This window comes from Schistocerca piceifrons, unplaced genomic scaffold (genome assembly GCF_021461385.2).
Source record: "Schistocerca piceifrons isolate TAMUIC-IGC-003096 unplaced genomic scaffold, iqSchPice1.1 HiC_scaffold_832, whole genome shotgun sequence".
Lineage (NCBI taxonomy): Eukaryota > Metazoa > Arthropoda > Insecta > Orthoptera > Acrididae > Schistocerca > Schistocerca piceifrons.
Genome location: NW_025729094.1, coordinates 25,294 through 47,360, shown reverse-complemented (window position 1 = coordinate 47,360; position 22,067 = coordinate 25,294). Strand labels below are relative to the sequence as shown.

The window sequence follows — 22,067 nt, the reverse complement described above, 5'->3', positions numbered from 1 at the left end:
GGAGACTCTTCAGTTTTAACGATTTCAGCTGTCTCTAAACACCACTGACCCTAATACTTACTTCAGTCATCTATTCAGTGGTACGAGGATTAAATTGGGGCAATTCTCCTGGGCTTTCCTTTGTAAAGGAACATTTGAAAATGGAGTTAAGCATTTAAGCTTTTCCCTTGCTACCCGCAATTTCAGTTCCTGTCTCATTCACTAGGGACTGGATGCTAACTTCGGTGGCACTAACAGCCTTTACAGATGAACAGAACAATATTTTGCTACGGTAGTCACTGAAGGCATCACGCATTGCTCTCTAGACAGCTGAACCTATTGCATTCAGTATCTCCCTATCTATAGCCCTGCAGTTTGTTTTATACATATTATGCAGTAATATTTGTCTCTTTACAGTGACTGTGTACCATTGAGGTTCCCTCCCTCTATGGATTGTTCCACTGGGTACATATCTGTCCAGTGCATGGTCAACTACTCAATTAAACTTGAGCCGGAGTTCCTCTACCTGGTCCTGTTGTGTGCTGGAAGTTTCAAGTTCCTCATTGAGAGATGACTGTACTGATTTTTTATCTAGTTTACCGAACATATACATCTTTCTGCTTGTTTTAGTTGCCCTTTGTACTTTGGTAATCATTGGTGCCACACCCACATCATGGTAACTGATACCAGTTTCGATGTGTACTTCCTCAAAGAAGTCAGCTTTATTTGTTGCCATTAGATCCAACATATTTACATCATGAGTGGGTTCCTAACTATCTGTTTTAAGTAGTTCTCAGTGATGGCATTTAGTATATTTTCACAGGTTGTGTTATCGTGCTCACCACTAACAAAACTGTAATTTTCCCAGTTAATTGTTGGATGATTAATGTCTCCATTGATGATTACGGTATGATTGGGGAACTTACATACAAGTGAACTGATGTTTTCTCTAAAGTTTTCTGTTACATCAGTAGACAAGTCTGGTGGGTGATAGAAGGATCCAGTTGTCATTTTATGCCCACCCCTGATACTAGGTCTTGCCCAAACAATCTAGCTTGGTGGATTTGAGTTTCTTGTCTACTGTGACAAATATACCACCTCTATTTCCCATTTGCCTATCCTTTTGATATATACTTAAACATAACCGAAAAATCTCATGGCCATCAATTTCAGGTTTCAACCAACTTTCTGTACCTAGTATTAAGTAAGGTCCACTGCTTTTCATGAGCACTTCAAGCACTGTTGCTTTGTTGTGAATGCTGCGGCAGTTTACCATTAGAATTTTAATACTCCCACCTGTGGGGTGCATTTCTTTCGATCTTACACTGATATTTTCTGAGTTTCCTACAACTATTGTTATCTGGATGGGATGGAGAGTTGCCTAACCTGTTGTGTGCACCCTGCACACAGTCAGCTACCTGGGTAGCAGCCTCCGATGTGTAATGCACATCTGACCCATTAAGGGAGACGCATCAGTTCTCAACCCTGTGTCGCAAGTCCAGGAAGCTGCAGCCTAGTTTACCACAGAACTTTCGAAGCCCCTGGTTGAGTCCTTCCAGTCGACTCAAAACCAAAGGCTTTTATCAGTTCTGGGAACAATTCAGCAAGTTGTGAGCTTCGTTGAAACTCCATGCACAAGACTGGTCTTCTCAACCTTCTCTGCCATTCTTTCTGGATTGACCCAAGAATGGCCTCGGAACCCAGATGGCAGGCATCATTTGTTCCAACGCGTGCCATAATCTGCAATTGGTTGCACCCTGTTTCCTCAATGGCTGCTGGAATATCCTCTTCAACATGTTGAATGAGGCCTCCAGGCATACACACTGAGTGCACCTGGGGTCCTTTCCTGTCCCTTGCTGCCATTTCCCGAAGGGGTGCCATCATTCACTCTATGTCTGAACTGCCGACCATTAATAGACCCCTACCCTTTTGTAGTTGCCACCTCATTACACTGGACAAACAGGTTTCTCCAAACAGGTGAAGTAAGTCCCACTGACTGATTTTCTATTTCATTGAAAGACAGAATTTCAGTTTCAGTGAAAGAAAGCACCTCAAACGTGTCGGTTAGGAAGATTGGTATAACACGCTGAGTCCTTTCTGGTCCCCATTCTCCCTGTTCAGGATGCCTAGATCAACCACTGACACATCACTCGCAGTCAGGTGGACAACTAATGACAGATCTTGTAGTTTCTCCAGAGGAAACAGTATCCATGGAAGAGAATAGTACTTGAGGTACCTCTGGTACATGTATCACAGGTACGCGACTCTCGGCAGCTCTTCCAACACACTGATTCCCAGCAGCTGCCAATTGTTTGACAGCAGTCAGGGCAATTTGCAGCTGCTTACAAACATCACTCAACTTATCCTGTGTTTGAGAACAGAATTCACAGTGGGGCTGCATTTTAGCTGATGCAGTGTACAGGGTGTTTAAAAATGAATATAGAGGTTTTAACATTTTATATTATTTATTACATTCAACTTACAGTTATAAATTATATGTCAAATGAAAGAGCAACTCAAAAAGTTGTGTTTGGCACCAGTGCGCTTGCGCAGCGCCAACGTTCCTGCCGCAATCCGCGATTGGTTGTTCTTTACTGTACCCAAGTGCTGGATAGGCCGCAAGGGGCCCAATGACAGGGCTTGCTTTGCATTGCCTCCACGTTCACCCTACCTAACGCCATGCGATTTTTTCCTTTGGGGCTTCATCAAGGATCGTGTGTACGTGCCTCCACTACCAGCAGACCTTCCTAAATTAAGAAACCGGATTGAAGCAGCTGTTGCTAAAGTCACTGAAGACACACTTATCAACATTTGGGAAGAACTTGGCTATAGACTTGATGTGTGCCGTGTGAGAAATGGTGCTCACATTGAACATTTATAAGGTTCTTGGTAAAATTGTTTGAGTTGATCATTCATTTGACATATCATTTATAACTCTAAGTTTAATATAATAAATATTATAAAGCGTTAAAACCCTGATATAAGACTAGCTGGATACCCATTGTTGTGTATCTACAGTTGTCAAGCTCTGTGGCAGTAGCAGGACTAAGAGGAATTTCAAATATACGGTCAATCATAGCATGAAAAAATGACAATTTGTGCCTAAATGAGTGACAGGAAGGAGCAGGGATGATGGTATCTGTTGTAAAGACTTCCTCTGGATGTCAAAACTTAATTTTTCCATCTGCCAGCCACAATTTAAGGTTGAGGAAACTAAATTCATACAACTCATTTTCTGTTTCATGTGTAAATTTGATTTTCAGTTGATGGCAGTTCAGAGGGGCTTATTAGCTCCCACACACCAAGTTTTACTTAGCATCTAGATAAACTACAGGCACATTTCCACACAGCGAGTCAACTTGTAAACACACGCTGCGGCCTCTCTTAGGCCTTCGACACGTGTTGTCCACTTCCTGCTATCAAAGCCAGACCGCAGCTCACGTATAGTTCCTTCTGACGTATGTCCAGCAGCCAGCATTGTCTCCAGGATACGGGACAGTTCTACACATCGCCACTGTTCCAGTGGCCTATGGCACCACCTTAAAATGATGATAAAATTTGAACAGTTCACCTTCCTTCATTTATCCCTTTATATAGTAATGATGTTATTTTTATGTGTCTGTTTGCTTAACACTAGTCAGTTGTTTACTGTCTTTTGCTAAACATTTTAAATGGTTTTATACAGTTTAACGCATACTTGCGTGTCAGCTGTCACAGAATGTAACATTACAGTTTGTATGTACACCAGTGCTCCCTCTTTGTATATAAGTGTGTTCAATGGCCTTGACGTCATCAGTTTGGTGGCTGACTTTTCTGACTATGTACAATATGAAATTTGACAGTTAATCATTCACCACTCATCGCGTGTATGATATATTTTTAGAGATGTCACTCTGTTTCATGGACTCTGTAGCAAAGGTGTGTTGTGGTTCTTAAGCTTAACTCTTTTACATCTATTTTTCTAGACCTCTTTACTTCTACTATTCAATCTTTGTACATTTGCTTTTAACATATTTGCTTTATGTATGTATTTTTTGCCAATCCTTTGTAGGACATGACTGTCTGATTCCTATTTTTGACATTGGCTTATTAATGATTTCAACCTTTTTCACTTCTGTCGATGACAGTTTAAACTGTCGGAACCAGTAAAGTGAACCAGAGGTTTTCTTGTGCAGGTTAAGACTGACTTTATCTTTTGCGAGATTATTGCTATTAGTAAGGTTGGTTGTTCCTCTAGCATATTTGTTTCTTATTACTGGTTCTTTGAGTTTTTCAATATTCCATCTTTTTGTGTTAATCTTCTGGTTTTTGTTAAATTTTAAATTATATTTCGGTAAGACTGACACATGATCATTACCTATGTCTAGTCCTGGATATGGACTTTATTGTCTTTCTATATCTTCTCTTCACTAATATAAAATTGAGTTGATACCTGTTATTATGGCTTGGAGCTTTCACAGTACCTCATTCTTTCATATGCTTTAAAGGCTGTGTTTCCTATCATCCTGTCACATTCCTTACAAAACTCAAGTAGACGCTTTGTGTCCTCCTCTCGAGATTACTCCTCGCTATGATGTGATAATCTCCCATTATGATTGTGCTTGTCTCTTGTTATTTTTATTAACTCTCCTATGTTTCATACTGTTCATCAGTCTCCTCTTTGTCATGTGCTGAAGTTGATAAATAAATTTGTGTAAGTTGGTGGTTCAGTTGCAATCTTATCATTAATCTGTCATTTACCTGATAGGTGTTCATTTCATTATGCTACTGTTTTCTTCCCACCATGGTTGCTCCCACATTTCTGCCTTGTTTTCCTCCTCCAGCACACATTACTCTTATTGTATCACTGTTGAGATCCCCTTGCTCTTGTCATCTGGTTTCGCACAGTCCTAAAATGTCAGTGTCGTTATAGTTCATAATAATTTTCAGGTCTTCTAATTGCATTATCTTTAGTAGTGTTCTGGCATTTCATGTTCCTAGTTTCATTTGTTTCTTCACACAGTAGGCTTCCCCTGGATTTCAGCCTGAGGCACCTCATTTGTACTCTTCTCAAAACTCAGTTTCCGAGTTCCACGATTGACAATGTAAAAATTATTATTTTCGTGTTCCATAGTTGCTGTACGTAGGAAGTATGTGGGTGGCATCCTGTTGCCTCCCACTTCACAGTTTTACTGCCATTTAAGGCACTCTGACCATGCCAGTAAATACTGTATGTACAAAAATAATCTGCACATATTTTTCCCAAATTTAAAGACTAAAAACTGGGGTATGTGGATTAATTTTAATAAGGTTGGTACAGTTCCGTCTCCTGCAATAGATCCGTTATACTATAGTGTTGTTGCGGCCTCGGTCTGTGGCGCATCAGTGGCACGTTAGAAGTGAAATATTAAATGTTTGTTAACTTGTTTATCATGGCTACATGTTCTAATTATGGCTCAAACACAGCTAAAGAAAAACTGAAAATTATTGAAGAAGCAGAGAGCATTGGAAACCACGCAGCAGGAGGAAAGTGTATTGTGAGCTGAGGGCTGTATTTGCAGCTGACGAAAGAGCAAAACGCAGCTTCAAGAAAAGACTAGTAATGACTGGGGATGTCGCAACCAAACAGTGAAGTATCCAGACCTGGAAAAAAGACTCTGCAATTATGTAAATGAGAAGCGACAGTATGGATATGCTGTGACTACTGAAATGTGCCAACTCAAAGCATTGGCTTTTGCCAAAGAATTAGGCATCACCGGTTTCAAAGCTAGCCAGGGCTGACTATCAAGATTTTTCAATCAAAATGCTTTAGGCTTCTGGCAAATTGGTGACACAGATCAAATGCCACTCTATTTTGAGATGCCCCTCGACAACACTGTGAACTGGCGAGGGGATCAACGTCATGAGATGAACTGGCAGCAGTGAGAAGCAGGCGTGTACAGTGATATGTGTAACTGGCGATGGGCATAAGTTGCACCTTATGTGATATGATGTGTGTTTTTTTAAAGTTAAGTGCCACTTTGAAATTAAAAAAAGACGTGCTAAGATATCTCAAAAATTTTAGTTTTACATGAAAGCCTGTACCTTAAACTACTTTTCTACATAATTTCTGTCAATATTGTGGCACTTGTTATAACGTTGTACCAGCTTCTGAATACCCTCCTCATAGTAGTCTGCCGCCTGACTTGTTAACCAATTCATCACCACTGTTTTGACTTCGTCATTATCTTGAAGACGCTGATTGCCCAGTTGTTTCTTCAAGTGCAGGAACAGATGGTAGCCACTGGGCGCAGGATCGGGGCTGTACAGGGCATGATCTAGAGTTTACCATTGAAAAGATGTGATGAGATCTTTGGTCTGATTCACCACATGCAGACGGGCATTGTCTTGCAGCAAAATGATGCCCTTGCTCAACCTCCACGGACTGTTGCTTTGACTCTGGTGTGGCATAGGCCACCCATGTTTCATCACCCGTAATAATTTAGCTTAATAAATCATCACTGTCATTGTGGTACCGCTCAAGGAAAGTCAATGCACTGCCTAAACGTTCGATTTTGTGCACATCCGTCAACATTTTCGGTACCCAACGTGCGCACAATTTTCGGTAATTCAAGTGCTCGGTCACAATGCCATACAAAACACTACAAGAAACATTAGGAAAGTTATCTCGTAAGGAGGAAATCGTAAAGCGTCTGTTTTCTCTCACGTTATTGTCCACTTCCTGCACCAAACTTTCATTAACGACCAAAGAACGCCCACTCCGTTGTTCATAGTACACATTTGTGCGGCCGTGTTCAAATGATCTCACCCATTTTCTTACCATTCCATCACTCATAATGTTTTCTCTGTAAACTGCACAGGTCTCACGATGAATATCGATCGCTTTTAGGCCATTAGCACTAAGAAATCTTATAACAGCCCATACTTCACAGTCGCGGGACTCACGATTATCAGAGGCATCTTAAACACTCAGTACACAACGTGATCAAGGAAGAATCAGACTGTAATGGTGTCAGTGCGTAGACAACAGATGTAGGCACCCAGAGCGCATGCGCAGAACACCAATTGCAGCACTGCGGCCGCGCTGTGGCAAAACGGTACTTACTTAAAAAACACGCCTCGTATTTAAAAGGAAAACTGTTCCGAAAATATCAGTGAAAGGCATATTGATGAGCGCAAATCCGAAAGGATGGATGGAAATGATCTTGTGTTTGACTGGGACATGCATGTTCGGCAATTTTGCCGTGGTGCATTACAAGTTCAAGCCTAGGGGAAAAAATCAAGTGACCAGATTTGTCCCAAATTTGTGAGTGGGTGAAATGTGCACTGGTGGAAAAATCCTTCAGCAAATGTGGAATCACAACTTCATTGGACTGGACCAAAGATGACGCTCTTTGAGAAGATGGCGACAACAACAGTGGTTCTTCCACTAGAGGAGATGATGAAAGTGATGATCAATAGAATTATTATGTTAGAATAATTTTTTAAGTAAAATACAAATTAAAGCTAATCCTCCCCCTCCCTCCTTTCTTTTAAATTACAGTATGTGTATTATTTGATGGTGCAGATTATTCGTGTATATACGATATTCAGTCACAATCCAGATTGACAGCCTGTGTCTTCTGAGTTGCGCTGATAGTGTAGCACCATCTCCATAATTGGAAAGAAAGCTTATTCTGCCTTCTCTGCCTTGACTGTAACCCTAAACATGGTGGTATTATCTGGAGCCAGGGTACTGTTGTATATTTCTAATTAAAAAAAAAAGGGGGGGAGGGAGGGGGTGTCCTTTCACAACCAATCTTGGAGCTAGCTATAGCTTTCTACCGATGCGTAATAGTTTTGTTAGCATTCAATTTAATATTGGCACCTGTACAGCCAAGAAGTGCTCAGAGAGCTCTTCACTTCATCTTAGAATGCAATCACTGCCAGAAAGCACTCATTAGCTGTCAGTGGCAGAGCTTAGCACTCTGGACTGTGAATTATGCAGCATATTGCAATGTTTGAAGTCTTTTATTTATTCATTTATATATGTTGTTATCTGCATGCTAGCTATGTTTTGGTAGGAAAATGTCAAAATGAAGAAATTAACTGTAGGTCATCTATTTTCTTGTAGTTTGTATCAGAGAGTCTGATGTGCTGTGTAGCATATTTAGTGAGGTATGTGTAATGTACACATTGTTGCATGACTGAATGGTGTATGTGTATTGTTTGTACACCACCAAGCTCAGGTTGCATTTCATAAAGACCTTCAGCTCCTACAGGAAAGCCAAACGTAAGTCAGAATTTACTTGTAGTGTTTATAAAGTTGATTGTAAGTACCAAAATATTGCCAGTAGTTACAGATAACTCATAAATTATTATTACTTGAGGTAATTTTAGTACAAACAGTGACAACTCAAGATTTATTCTCTCAAAGTATTTTATGCTCTCAAAATTTTATTCTCTCAAAATATTTAGTTTAGTGTAGTAGCTTTTCAGTCTTGGTGTGATCTGACAGTGAACCGAATAAGTCTTGTATGCTATCATGAGGAAAAATAAATATTTCAAAAGAATGAATTGTCACTAGTTTTAAAGCTTCTGCTAGACTTCCCTAATATTTACATCACAATCTGTGGGGTCGGTGTCATACCCGTGGGTGATAAAAACCAAATTATTCTTTCACTGTAGAAGCTCCCATTGCAGAAATAATCCGAAAGTGTGTCACTTGTATAGAACTAAAGTTTGCAAATATAGTATTTTTTACTTAACCCTGTCGTTTACTCATTATTTCCCAATCTAGGTTCTCATGATGTAGTAGTCTCTGATGTCTCAGGCTTTCTTTGTGGGATGCATTAATAACGTGCTTCCAGGTGTTTCCATTTTATGCACAATATTAAAAAAGTATGAAACCTTTGGTTGGTCGAAATACACTTGTTAATTGGAGGTTCAGAACTGTTGTCCCCTTTAAAGTAGACTCCTTGATAATACATACAATTCTCCCAGTGCTCCTGCCATTGCTGGAAACACTTCTGGAACGTGTCTTCTGGAATGGTGATCAGTTTGGCCCCCGCATTCGGCACGATATCTTCCCTTTGCTCAAATCGTGTTCCTTTCAGGGCATTTTCAGCTCAGGAGCTAGCCAAAAATGGCACGGAGTTAGAAAGTCTGACCAACAACATTAATGATTTCCAGACAGCTTTGCTCCTGCTCCATTGTCAGCCCTTTGGTACAGATTTTGCTGACATTCTCCTTTGGATGTAACCATCTAATGCTCACCTCTGTCATGTTCACAAGTTCTAATACTGTCATATGATGATCTTGCCTGACCAAAGTCTGCACTTCCTCAATGACACTGTTACACTGGCTTGCCCAAGGCATGCCTAAGCATGGTTCGCTAACCACAGATGTGTGGCCATCTTTTAAACAGTTGTTTACCATTCATTTCGTGTGAGTTTTCCACTGCATCATCTCAAAAAGGCTGTTGATTTTCACTTGGGCATTTCCAAGCTTTTCACAAAATTTGATGCTGTTTTGCTAGGGACAAGGAAAAATCATTTTATTTTACGGCCAAATTTGGGTTTATTTTTAGCCAATTCCAGTGTCATCTTTAGCCAATTCTGGTGTTATCTTTAGAAAACTTTAGTGCTCTTTTTTTACACATTCAGTGTTTTTTTTTCCAAATTCGGTGCTATTTTTTACCAAATTAGTTTTTTCCCAATTTCAGCACAATTTTTTCCACCATTTTGGTTCTACTTTATCCAATTTCGATTTGTTTCCTTTTTCAGTGATTTTTTGCCAATATCAGTGTTATATTTCTGCAAAATTTGGTGTTTTTGATTCACACCATAGGATATCCACTGCTATTTTAAAATTATACTTGAACCTCACCTTGAGGAAAAGAAGTCAAAATGCAGTTTCAACATTGAATAACTATCAGTTACAAATATTGTGAAACTGCCGTCCTCATACTTACAACATCAATCATATAAGGGAAAAGACATATTTTGTAATATTTCATAAAAATCATCAATTTTGAGTTCTTTCATTCAAAACTGCCAATTACACATTATTTTTCATGTTTCATTTTCACAAAATGTTCTTGTTCTTGATGATTGCTGTTCCTGTTACTGGAATCCAACGAGTGCTTACTGTATACCCTCAATCAGAGGCGAACAGCCCGTGACTTATGCTTTCTGCTGTGGAGAAAAATTCATGACTGCACAAAAATGTTCTCCCACCCCATTCACCCTTTCCCCCACATCTCCAACCGAAGAAAGTCTCCACTGGTTTATGTGGAAACGAGAATGTTTGATTGATACTTTTTGAACACATCTCGTATTTCAACGACCAACCCAGCTGTTGGGAGTCCAGGCAATGAGTACATATAACAGCACAATGTGCAGCAACTGAGTCGGTCATTGAAATACTGTGGATAAAATGGGAACAACTTGCTTGAACAGCTGGAGGCACACTAGTAATAATGTATGTCTTTACAGAAATGTAACTACTGTTTTTTGCACTGTATAGTTTTTCATCCTACTAGAAGGCAACGAAAATATGTAAACCAAAACTTTTGTTGATAGCCATTCTCGTGCTGAGTATTTTAAAGTGAAATAGTATATCTTCAAGAGAAACAATTATTTATTGAATGTTTCTTGTTAAAAACTGCAAACAATAGCCCACTGACAATTCTATGTGAATTGTAATCAATGAATTTTTTTGAAGGCCAACTGAACTTTGTAATGAATTCTCTGACTGTGATCGGTCATCCACAAAGTAAGTTTCACAGGTGAATCACATAATATTTCCATGTGGCTGTCATTTTGTTCTTGCTCCACACAGAATATGATGTTAGGAACTGCATCAGGTAACACACAGAGGTACTTGTTTTTTATTTTGACTATCAATTTGTCAGATTCAGACCATTTGCAGACCATAAAAGATGTATTCAAATGTGCATTCCACAACTGCAATAGCTAATCATTGTTGAAAAATTCTGTTAAGTATAACATGTTATAACAAACATATAAACATTCACATTGCAAGACAGAGTACATTTTTGTGTGAATGTTTACACTCACCTGAAGATGACTGATCAGTTGTCTGCCAGAAAACTTCACAGAATACCCATTACACCTGGAAAACGTGAAGAATTGCAATGGAGTACATGTTTTTTGTATGTAAATAGAACATTTCAAGAAAGATTAGTTATTGTAATTATAGACTGCGCAGTTGGGTAGATGTTTTATAGTCCAGGGATGATCTGGATTTGACTGAAATCAATAATCAAAATGAAAAATAATTATTGTTGTCTGTATATTACATGATGCAATTCCTAACATTTGTGGAAGCTGTCAACCACAATCTATACAATATTAAATATTGTTGTTTTGGGTAATGATGTGCACAACTTACATTTCATTTTGCCTTGAATGTGAACAGTGGTGCATTTTATGTAGAAAATTGTTATGGGAATGGGCACTACAAGTGATTAAGTCAGTGATTTAGATTTTTAATGTGTGAAGTGTGACACTGTCTGGCTTTTAATGTGCAAAGAGTAATCCTCAATAATTGACATGTATTGCTTACCACCAGATTCTGTGCACTACAAGTCCTCCATGACTGTTGTCTGTGACTAATTCCCTCAGCCTACAGTTGTAATCTGTCTGCTTGTGGTTTTCATTTCTTTCTGCTTCTCAGATAATTTATCATTGGATGACACTTGCAGGGGAATATCAAAGATATTTTTAGCAGCTGCTTTTTGTCAAAAATGGCAAATTGCTTTGGTAAGGGAGCACAAAAACTATTCCTATATCACAAAACAGATCTCACATGTGGAGGCAGTTTTGCACACAAGTAGTGGAATGTAAATACTTACATGCACACCATGCATTTTTGTTATTACCATTTTTGTGTATATATATATATATATTTTTTTCTCATACCGTATCACAACATACTTTCTGGATGACCTTCAAACCTAAATTTTTTGGTAAAACACGTGGAAAGTCAAACATGCAAAATTAAGAGTAAATTCTCCATACTTTCCCTTTTTTTCTAGATATGGGTTTACATGAGCCCAATGTAAAAAAAAAAAAAAAAATAGGTTCTTCTATTAGATTATTAATAAGCTAATTCTTGTATTAAACTTTCTCCTGTTACTGTGCGGTTAGCCCATTGTTGAATGACTTGGTCATGTTTCTCATTACATTGTGGCCGTGACATGCAAAATGATGTGGTTTATGGCAATATTGCTTTATTGGTTGGAAAGGGGAACCCGAAGTGTTTACTAATTTGTGGCAATTGCTTAATTACTAGAATCCAGCTATTCAAGAAGTTTGTGTGTCAAGACAAGGGAACTATTTTGACATTCCCACATTACTTGATAATCTCTTGCAAAAGTAGTTTGTTTCACTCTTAGCAGAAGATATTGATGTTGGATTGTGAGTTACAAAAAACAATTTCAGTTTGGTTACTCACCTATCCAAAAGACAAATGTTTCAAATTTGACATATTCCTGCAAAATAGGTAAAAGAAACTGCCAATCAATTTCTTACATGAAGAATGTCATGTAGAAGATCTTGATTATTTAGTACATGACAGGAAAATTGTGATAGGTGTAATCACATCTTTGTGGCAAGTATTCTTGTAAGTGTTTGGTGAAATAATAGCTGTAGTCCTAAACAGCCTTCCATTTGACAGCTTTGAACGGCTTATTTTTCCTACAAAAGCACATCTTTCAGACATTTTATTAAGAGGTGCATACTATTTCAAGAAGCTGTGTGACCGTCACTGCCGAATCACAGCAGTATGAAAAAAATCTTTCCAGATAATCTGACAGTTCAATCGTCTCGCATAAGTTATGCTAAGTGAAGTACAGACAAACTTTTTTACTCTATATTCTTCCATCATTGTCAAATAGTGGAAAGTCCAGGATGGAATGACAACAATACGAAAAGGATATATTGCTACTCATCACATAGAGAAGACATTGAGTCACAGGATAGCATTCTAGCATTGTTTTTCATTGTGCCCGTCTGTGATCAGTGCCTCCTTTATGTGAAAAATATCTGTTTCTCCTTTCCATATTTTCCCATCATTTTGATTTATAATCTCTACCTGACTCAAATGTGTATAATTCCTAACTCTGCTTCCAATTACTATTATACTTCTAATTTACCAATGAATAATATTTATACCTTTCTTTCCATTTTTTCAGTAACGGCTTCTCATCTGCTATTGTTATATTTGCTGTTTACAAACATTGGCTTTTGTTTCCCACACGAAATAAGTTAAATTAAGAAGATGCCTTCCTAATAACTATAAAAGTGTCGCCCGGTGATACTAGGTGACAAAGAAATGGTCTTACATTGAAAATTTTAGGAAGTGAAAAAAAAAGAAAAAGAAATATACGGGAAAAAACTCTCTGTCTCTCAATAAACAAAATGATTTTTAAGAAAATAGGAAGACATCTTCAAAGGACAATTGACTATTAGATACCATGTTTAACTGATTTATAGAAAAACGAACATGTAAATCAGTTTCTACTTATCGTTAATGCCTTATGCAAAAAAATTTACTTTTATTTTTGACTTATTATATAATTTATACGTATAATGAAGGAAATAAAGGTAACCAGTAATGCTGTATATACATAAACTAAATTAAAATCATTGCTAAGCTTTCAGACAAATTGATTCTGAGAGCTAACTGATTGTCAAAAATGCACACATACGCTTGTTTGCCTGTATCATTGTCATGACAGATTGCACTGCCTCTACTCAAACAGTGTGTGTGTGTGTGTATGTGTGTGTGTGTTTTAGTCGGTCTGTCGGTCAATTGATTAGTTAGTTAGTTAGTTAATTAGCTCAAAGTGAGGACAATGCCTGAAAGCTTAGGAACAATTTCAATCTCGTTTATGTACCTGATGACTGCTCAGTGCCTCAGGTACTATATAACTTCAATTATTTGTATTCCAACCGTGACTACCCAATATCATATTAGAAAATACAGGGTGTTTCAAAAATGACCGGTATATTTGAAACTAAACGAGCAGCGATAGAAATACACCGTTTTTTGCAATATGCTTGGGACAACAGTACATTTTCAGGCGGACAAACTTTCGAAATTACAGTAGTTACAATTTTCAACAACAGATGGCACTGCAAGTGATGTGAAAGATATAGAAGACAACGCAGTTTGTGGGTGCGCCATTCTGTACGTCGTCTTTCTGCTGTAAGCGTGTGCTGTTCACAATGTGCAAGTGTGCTGTAGACAACATGGTTTATTCCTTAGAACAGAGGATTTTTCTGGTGTTGGAATTCCACCGCCTAGAACACAGTGTTGTTGCAACAAGACGAAGTTTTCAACGGAGGTTTAATGTAACCAAAGGACCGAAAAGCGATACAATAAAGGATCTGTTTGAAAAATTTCAACGGACTGGGAACGTGACGGATGAACGTGCTGGAAAGGTAGGGCGACCGCGTACGGCAACCACAGAGGGCAACGCGCAGCTAGTGCAGCAGGTGATCCAACAGCGGCGTCGGGGTTCCGTTCGCCGTGTTGCAGCTGCGGTCCAAATGACACCAATGTCCACGTATCGTCTCATGCGCCAGAGTTTACACCTCTATCCATACAAAATTCAAACGCGGCAACCCCTCAGCGCCGCTACCATTGCTGCACGAGAGACATTCGCTAACGATATAGTGCACAGGATTGATGACGGCGATACGCATGTGGGCAGCATTTGGTTTACTGACGAAGCTTATTTTTACCTGGATGGCTTTGTCAATAAACAGAACTGGCGCATATGGGGAACCGAAAAGCCCCATGTTGCAGTCCCATCGTCCCTGCATCCTCAAAAAGTACTGGTCTGGGCCGCCATTTCTTCCAAAGGAATCATTGGCCCATTTTTCAGATCCGAAACGATTACTGCATCACGCTATCTGGACATTCTTCGTGAATTTGTGGCGGTACAAACTGCCTTAGACGACACTGCGAACACCTCGTGGTTTATGCAAGATGGTGCCCGGCCACATTGCACGGCCGACGTCTTTAATTTCCTGAATGAATATTTCGATGATCGTGTGATTGCTTTGGGCTATCCGAAACATACAGGAGGCGGCGTGGATTGGCCTCCCTATTCGCCAGACATGAACCCCTGTGACTTCTTTCTGTGGGGACACTTGAAAGACCAGGTGTACCGCCAGAATCCAGAAACAATTGAACAGCTGAAGCAGTACATCTCATCTGCATGTGAAGCCATTCCGCCAGACACGTTGTCAAAGTTTTCGGGCAATTTCATTCAGAGACTACGCCATATTATTGCTACGCATGGTGGATATGTGGAAAATATCGTACTATATAGTTTCCCAGACCGCAGCGCCATCTGTTGTTGAAAATTGTAACTACTGTAATTTCGAAAGTTTGTCTGCCTGAAAATGTATTGTTGTCCCAAGCATATTGCAACAAACGGTGTATTTCTATCGCTGCTCGTTTAGTTTTTATTGCCGTTTCAAATATACCGGTCATTTTTGAAACACCCTGTACTTAGTTAGATGGGTCAATGTGATGGTCTTTTAATTTATTCAGGACTTCACTGTGTACTTGTAACAGAAGCTCATGAAGTTCTAAAACACAAAATTGTTTTTAATTCTTACAATGAGCCTAATGTACATTTTCCTTATTTTATCCAGAATATCTGTTCACACTGTCTTTACAACAAAGCGGTAAAACAGTGGACGTCTATTAGAATGAACTCATTTCTATTTACTGTACTACAGTGTCAGTTTAATCATTCTGTGCCGTTCGAGAATCATTTAAAAAAGTGTATGGATGGTTCCTACAGTAAAGATGCAGTTGATTCCTTGCCCCTTCTCATGCAACTGATTAAGTGGCCCATCTTTGGGCCAGTAATTCTTTTGGAAAGCTGAGTTGTCTGAATGGGTCAGTATTGTTTGTGTTGTAGTGTTCCTCTGTATTGTCACTACTACTACTACTGTTGCTAATGTAGGCTCTATTTTCTGACAGCCAATCACAGCAGCGAGTCTCATGACGACAATGGCGAGCGGCAATGTGTCGCTTTCAGGAGGACAGGTTGTAACGGGCACCGGCATTGCCACCACCGTCACCTCCCCTCTGGTTCGACAGGTTGCGGGGCAACAAGTTGTTAATCTGCAACAGGTAAATGAAAGCTCTCTATGTTTGTGAAATGGATAGATTGTAGTTAGATAGTATAAGTTATCATACAAAGTCCTCCGTGAGTAGTGCATGTATGAATGTGTGTGTGTGTGTGTGTGTGTGTGTGTGTGTGTGTGTGTGTGTGTGTGTGTGTGTGTGTGTGTGTGTGTGTGGTGGGGGGGGGGGGGGGGGTGGATGTAGTGATTTTTCTACATCTGAAGGAGGTCTCTGTCCAGTTGCATAAAATATCCAGTCTTCTTGTCTGCTACTCAGTGTCTTCTCAATGTGTTGGTTAGCAATCTATCCAAACTTACATCCTCCATGATGGCCCTTCAACAGTGGGATAACCATCAAAGATTCTACCTTTTTGCAATAATTAAGAATTCTCATTAATTGTATTTTTGCAAGTTTAAAGCAAACTAGCGGCAGCGCAAAGCAGTCTTGATACCGCGACACACTCACGATGCTTACTGGCCTATCACAAAATTGACCTGCTTACATCTACTTTTAATTCCAAGGTCATAATTCGCCCCACGCGATTGTGTGCAGTTGTACTTCGTCAAATCAATTATTTCTCAAATCGTAATCACTAATCCCAATACTGACTGTTCATAAACACACAATTAACACTTTTCTTTTTTTCTAAGAGTAAAAGAATTACGTCAAGTTATCTACATAGTTATTAAAATATTATTCCAAATGACCTCAAACATTTATCATCATTATATTTTAATGGTAATCAGAAAAAAATATGATTTATTATCAGAAAATAAAACATACCATATCGCAAAGCGCACGTAACTAAATGACAGCTTTGCATAGCGTCGGGACTTAATCACGCAAAACTATATAAAGAAATGCCCGAAATCTCAATTTCTCCATACCAACTGACAGATACAAATAAGATATAAGACTTCATAGATCAATCTTGACCTGTAATATTATAAACCCACGTAAGTTCTATATGCCTTACAACTTTTCTTGAGATTCTTCTGAACCTTCAGATGAAATTAGTGTGTGTCTAGGTGAGCTCGGCACTGTTACTTCTGTCCCTGCCTGCCATAGTCTATCTATTCCCTCCCTTTCCCTTGCTGTAAAATTGTCGTGATCTTGATGCATGCATTGTCCATATCTAATTCTAAATGCCACTGCGAGTGATCATCACTTTCTGAAGCTTTAGCAATATTGTGATAATCTCGGTCATTACTTAAGTGCTCCTCAGACTGTGTAAATGTTCCTGAGCTGCGAGATAATGATTGACACTCATAATCAGTCCTCAGTCACACACCCGATCAGTCACTGCATTTGAGAGACCATGATGCAGCTGTGTGAACATGCTCTGAACTTTGGTGGTTTTCACTCTTGCAGTGGTTTTCTCTGTGGGTGAAGATTTCTGAGAAGTAAGATACTGTGTAATGCTCATGAACAGAGTTACTTTGTGCCTCACTTTCAGAAACAGTTTTCAAAAAGCGAATCAAAGTCTGATGTTCTTGAACTGTAGCAAGTCTCACCTCATGATTTTCATTCAGTCCTTGGGCCCGCATAATCCTCAGTCTTTTAGACTTTCTGGTGTATTTAGAAAAACGTAACTGTTTTCTAGACATTTTTATCCATAAACAAAGTGAAATCAAAATGTAATGAGTAGGCACTGAAATAACAAAGCAAACTCAGTCAATTACTTTTTCCTAGCAAAGAGTATAAATAAGAACTGCCAAAAAATGCAAAGCAAAGTCATTAAGTTTTTAATACGTAAAGCAAATCAGTAAAACCATATGTTCAATCCAGATAAATTCAATATTAGTTTCTATTCATAAAGGTAAGTTTGCGGCACTTAATTCTTTCATTTACGTAACTACTGAAAATACATTTGTCACTGAGTTAAAAAAAACTAACACCACCATCTGTTGGTTCTTTGCTGTGCTACATAACTGACATCGCTGTCTATTGGTTCTTTGGTGTATTATACTGTGATGATCATCTCACTGAGGTAAACATCTGAACTGCTACGCTGAGCAAATCATTTTAGAAAAAAAACTTTAAATTATGTTTTTTTCCCTGTTGATCTGATTTAGATGAAATAAAGCGTATATGGCTTATATGTTGCCCTGAGCTACGTTAAAGTTAGCTGTGAATCCCCATAAAAATTAGTTTGGAAGTTAGTGTGTTCAAACAGACAAATAGATAATCATCATGACTTTAGATAAAAATTTAAATTAGTATATCTTTTTTCATGGTCTGATTTTGGTGAAATAGAGCCTGTATGATGCCCCAAGCTGCACTCAAGTTACTTCTGAAACCCCATGAAAATTCGTGTAGTAGTTTTGGAGATTACCATGTTCAAAGAGGTAAACATGATGGTTTACAGATTTATTATTAGTGTTTGTATAGATCTTGAATAGATATTTGCTAGATTTCACCTGCATTTCAAACGAATTTTGCCCTGCAGTTTCATTTCCATGCAGCTCAATGTTTATTATCTCACATATCCTGAGCTATGTACCTTGCACTGATATAATTTTGTTGATACATTCAGTGACATATATGGGTAGTGTCTGAAATGTGTTGCAAACACAGTTAGTAGTAAAAAAGTACTAAATTAAAACATCATAGTTTTACTATATGAACAGTGAAAATGTAGTTAGTGATAAACTGTTTTCTTTCATCATTTTGTGGGATTTGTCAGTGAGAAAAAGTTTCATAGATGTTTAAAATTGTGTGTAATGTTTGTTGTAGCGTACTTAGTGCTCTACAAAAAGACTTTCACAATTAAAGCTTTCAGCCATTAAAGCCTTCATCAACAATATACACACATATGCGTGCCTTCCCCCCTCACACACACACACACACACACACACACACACGCACTTGACTGCAGTCTCAGGCAACTGAAACCACAGAGTCTTTTTGTTGTGCCTATCTGTGACTCAGCATCTCCTCTATATGGTGAGTAGCAACTTTCCTTCTCATAACATTGTTACGTTCTATCCTGGATTTTCCGTTATTTGATTACTAAGTGCTCGCATTCTCAAATACTGGATGAATAAAGTATGGATATTTGCGTTTTTGTGGGCTACACTTCTTTTACAACCCCATTCTCATCCCTTTGGTAGCTAGGTGATTCTTACCTCCACAGCAATTTTGAGAAGGTAAGTGGTATGTGTATCAACTTTGGTTGAAATCGGTCAAGTGGTTTCGGAGAAGATGTGGAACATAGACATATATACATACATTTTTATAATGTGTATGGATATGTGTTTTTGCATGATCGTATTTTGATAAAGTAAAGTCTGTATGTTGTCCCAAGCTATGCTCAAGTTACTTGTGGAAACCCCATGAAAATTCATGTAGTAGTTTTGGAGATTAGCATGTTCAAACAGACAGATGTGGTGATTTTACAGTTTTGTTACTAATATTTTATTCGTTTTTATGCACTTATGTCTACTGGCAAGCTTAGGTCTTCATGCCCCCTCTCACATCCAACCGGACATTCTTCATGATGCAACATCACCATATGTGTTGTACAGGGGTGGTATATAATGCTCATACTAATACTGGCAATAACAATAATAATACACACTAAGTTCAAGGTTCAATTCGTGGTGGAAATCTCATATCCTCTCAAAATGAAAGTGGGAGTAAGACAAGATAATTAATGACTTTTCAACTGTGGCATTTAGAAAGCGATATGAGAATGGCTCAAACAGAATATGATCCTCAGAATTGATTAATCAATCACTTTAGGCTGAGTCAAGTATGTACAGAATGTCTAGCATTTGCAGACGATTTAGCGGTCTTTATTTGCAACATTTCATCAGCCCAAATTCAGACAGAACTCTCGAAATAAGCTGCAGAAAAAGGTCTGTTTCAGATATGTTCTGAAAAAAACAGAATACATGACCAGCAACAGACAAGCACCAAAATTCAAGCAGATGACAAATGGCAAATTTAAACAGATCGCACAATTTAAATATCTCAGTGAAACCATTCAAGAAAATGGAATCCTGCCCTTCATTTTAACCTTCTCCAAACTGTTTCTCCCTCCTCCAGAGGAAGGAACTAATAGTTCCAAAAGCTAAGACTGGTTCATGTACTTTTATATGAGGGCGATTTGAAAAGTTCTCGGAACGGAATACAGAAAAATACTTACATCACTGAAACTTTTTATTATTTTTCAATGTAGTCTCCTTGTGGATTAATGCACTTGGACCAAAGATGTTTCAGTGCCTTGATCCCAGGCCTGCAAGATAGTTGTCAACTCTGTCTATCAGTTCTTCGTTTGAAGTGAATCTTCATCCACCAAGAAAAATTTCCAGTTTGGGGAGGAGATGGAAGTCTGACGGAGCCATATCAGGTGCATAACATGGGTGTGGCAGTAATTCATACCTTAGTTCGTGTAATTTTGCGATGGCGATGGTGCATGTGTGTGAGTGCGCATCAAGAGTCTTGCAGATAATTTTTTCACTCCCAATTCTTCAGTTAAAATGTGATATAACCTTTCAGATGACATCTAGCAAGTGTGCGCAATTTCACGCACTTTCAGTCGGCGATCCTCCGTGACCATTTTGTGCACTTTTGCAATGATTTCTGGAGTAGTGACATATCTTGGCTGACCACTGCGCAGATCATCATCTAAGCTCTCCCGACCAAATTTAAATTCATTTGCCCACACTTGGCAACAGTTGAATATGAAGGAGCAGAGTCTCCCAGTGTATTCTGAAAATTGGCATGAATGTCCTTTGCTTTCATGCGGGAACAACAGAGCCATCTCATTGCCACAGCTCTCTTCCAAGGGCATTGATGTGGCACGTGTTTACAGGCAACAGTCCAATGAATATCACGTGAACAACTCATTGCACTAGCTCTGACCTCTCATGGTGATTCCGAGAACTATTCAAACCACCATTGTAGACTGCTCAAAACAATTAGAGGAACAAGAATTTGATCGAGTGTTCCATGTACATAGTCTGCGATTAAAATATATACTGTTACTCTTTATCATCCAATGTGTTTTAATAATGAGAACAAGCCTCCACAATACATTTGAAAACCATAGCATAGTGGCAGTATTCCAAAGTATCACACTACCACTAAAGCAGTGGACAAGCAATGTCTCACTCTACCATCCAGTGAGTGTGTACTTTTTGTGTACATTTCACCAGTTACCATGAGGTATCTGACCGAGGCAGAATGTGTTCAGGGAGTGACATTACTGCAGGAAGGTTGGACTATTCGTGCAGTGTCTACAGAGCTTAATGTGGCCTCATCTGTTGTTGGGAGGGTTTGGAAATGGTTTCGTGAAACTGGTACACACATGAGCAAGCAGGGAAAGGGACAAAACAGAACATGTCAGCCAGAGACAACCAATATTTGGTTAATTGTTCTCTCTGTCAGCATTGTGTGACTGCCTGGGACCTACAAAATGATGTAAAGCAGCAACTGGTCGCACTTTCAGTGACCAAACAATACGCAACAAACTCTGAGAGGTCAGTTTAAGACCAAGAAGAGTTCATTACATGTCTCGAATAACTGTTTGACACATGAGAGATTGATTTTAATTTGCTGAGGAACATAGGCACTAGCAACGACGTCACTGACACAATGAGTCATTTACATACAAGTCCCGTTTTCATCTAACACTGTGCAATGGGCGTATACGTGTATATCGTCATCGTGGTGAACATTATAATGATTGGGAGTCCAGGAAATGAGCAGATTTGGCTATGACTCGGTCCTGATATGGGGTGGCACCACAGTTGATGGCTGATTGGACCATCAGATATTCGGAGGTCGACTTAATGCTCAGAGGTTCATCAACAAGATTGTGCTGGGTCACATTATGCCCATTGAAGTTGTAAATGAGGGAGAGCATCCAACAGCAGCCTCCACGGAAACGTTACAGAATGTTGTGATTCAAATATTATACTGGCCTGCTCTGTGACCTGATCTCAGTC

General features: G+C 38.9%; 1 protein-coding gene across 1 annotated transcript in view; it reads left to right on the top strand.

The window, feature by feature from the left end:
* LOC124770433 (nuclear factor related to kappa-B-binding protein-like) overlaps nt 1-22,067 on the top strand; it is a gene marked incomplete at both ends in the record, with an annotated part of 90,550 nt that overhangs the window by 45,895 nt on the left and 22,588 nt on the right. Inside the window, one exon of the mRNA XM_047249216.1 lies at nt 15,967-16,119. Coding sequence (XP_047105172.1) covers nt 15,967-16,119 — 153 coding nt within the window. The remainder of the gene's footprint in view (nt 1-15,966; nt 16,120-22,067) is intronic.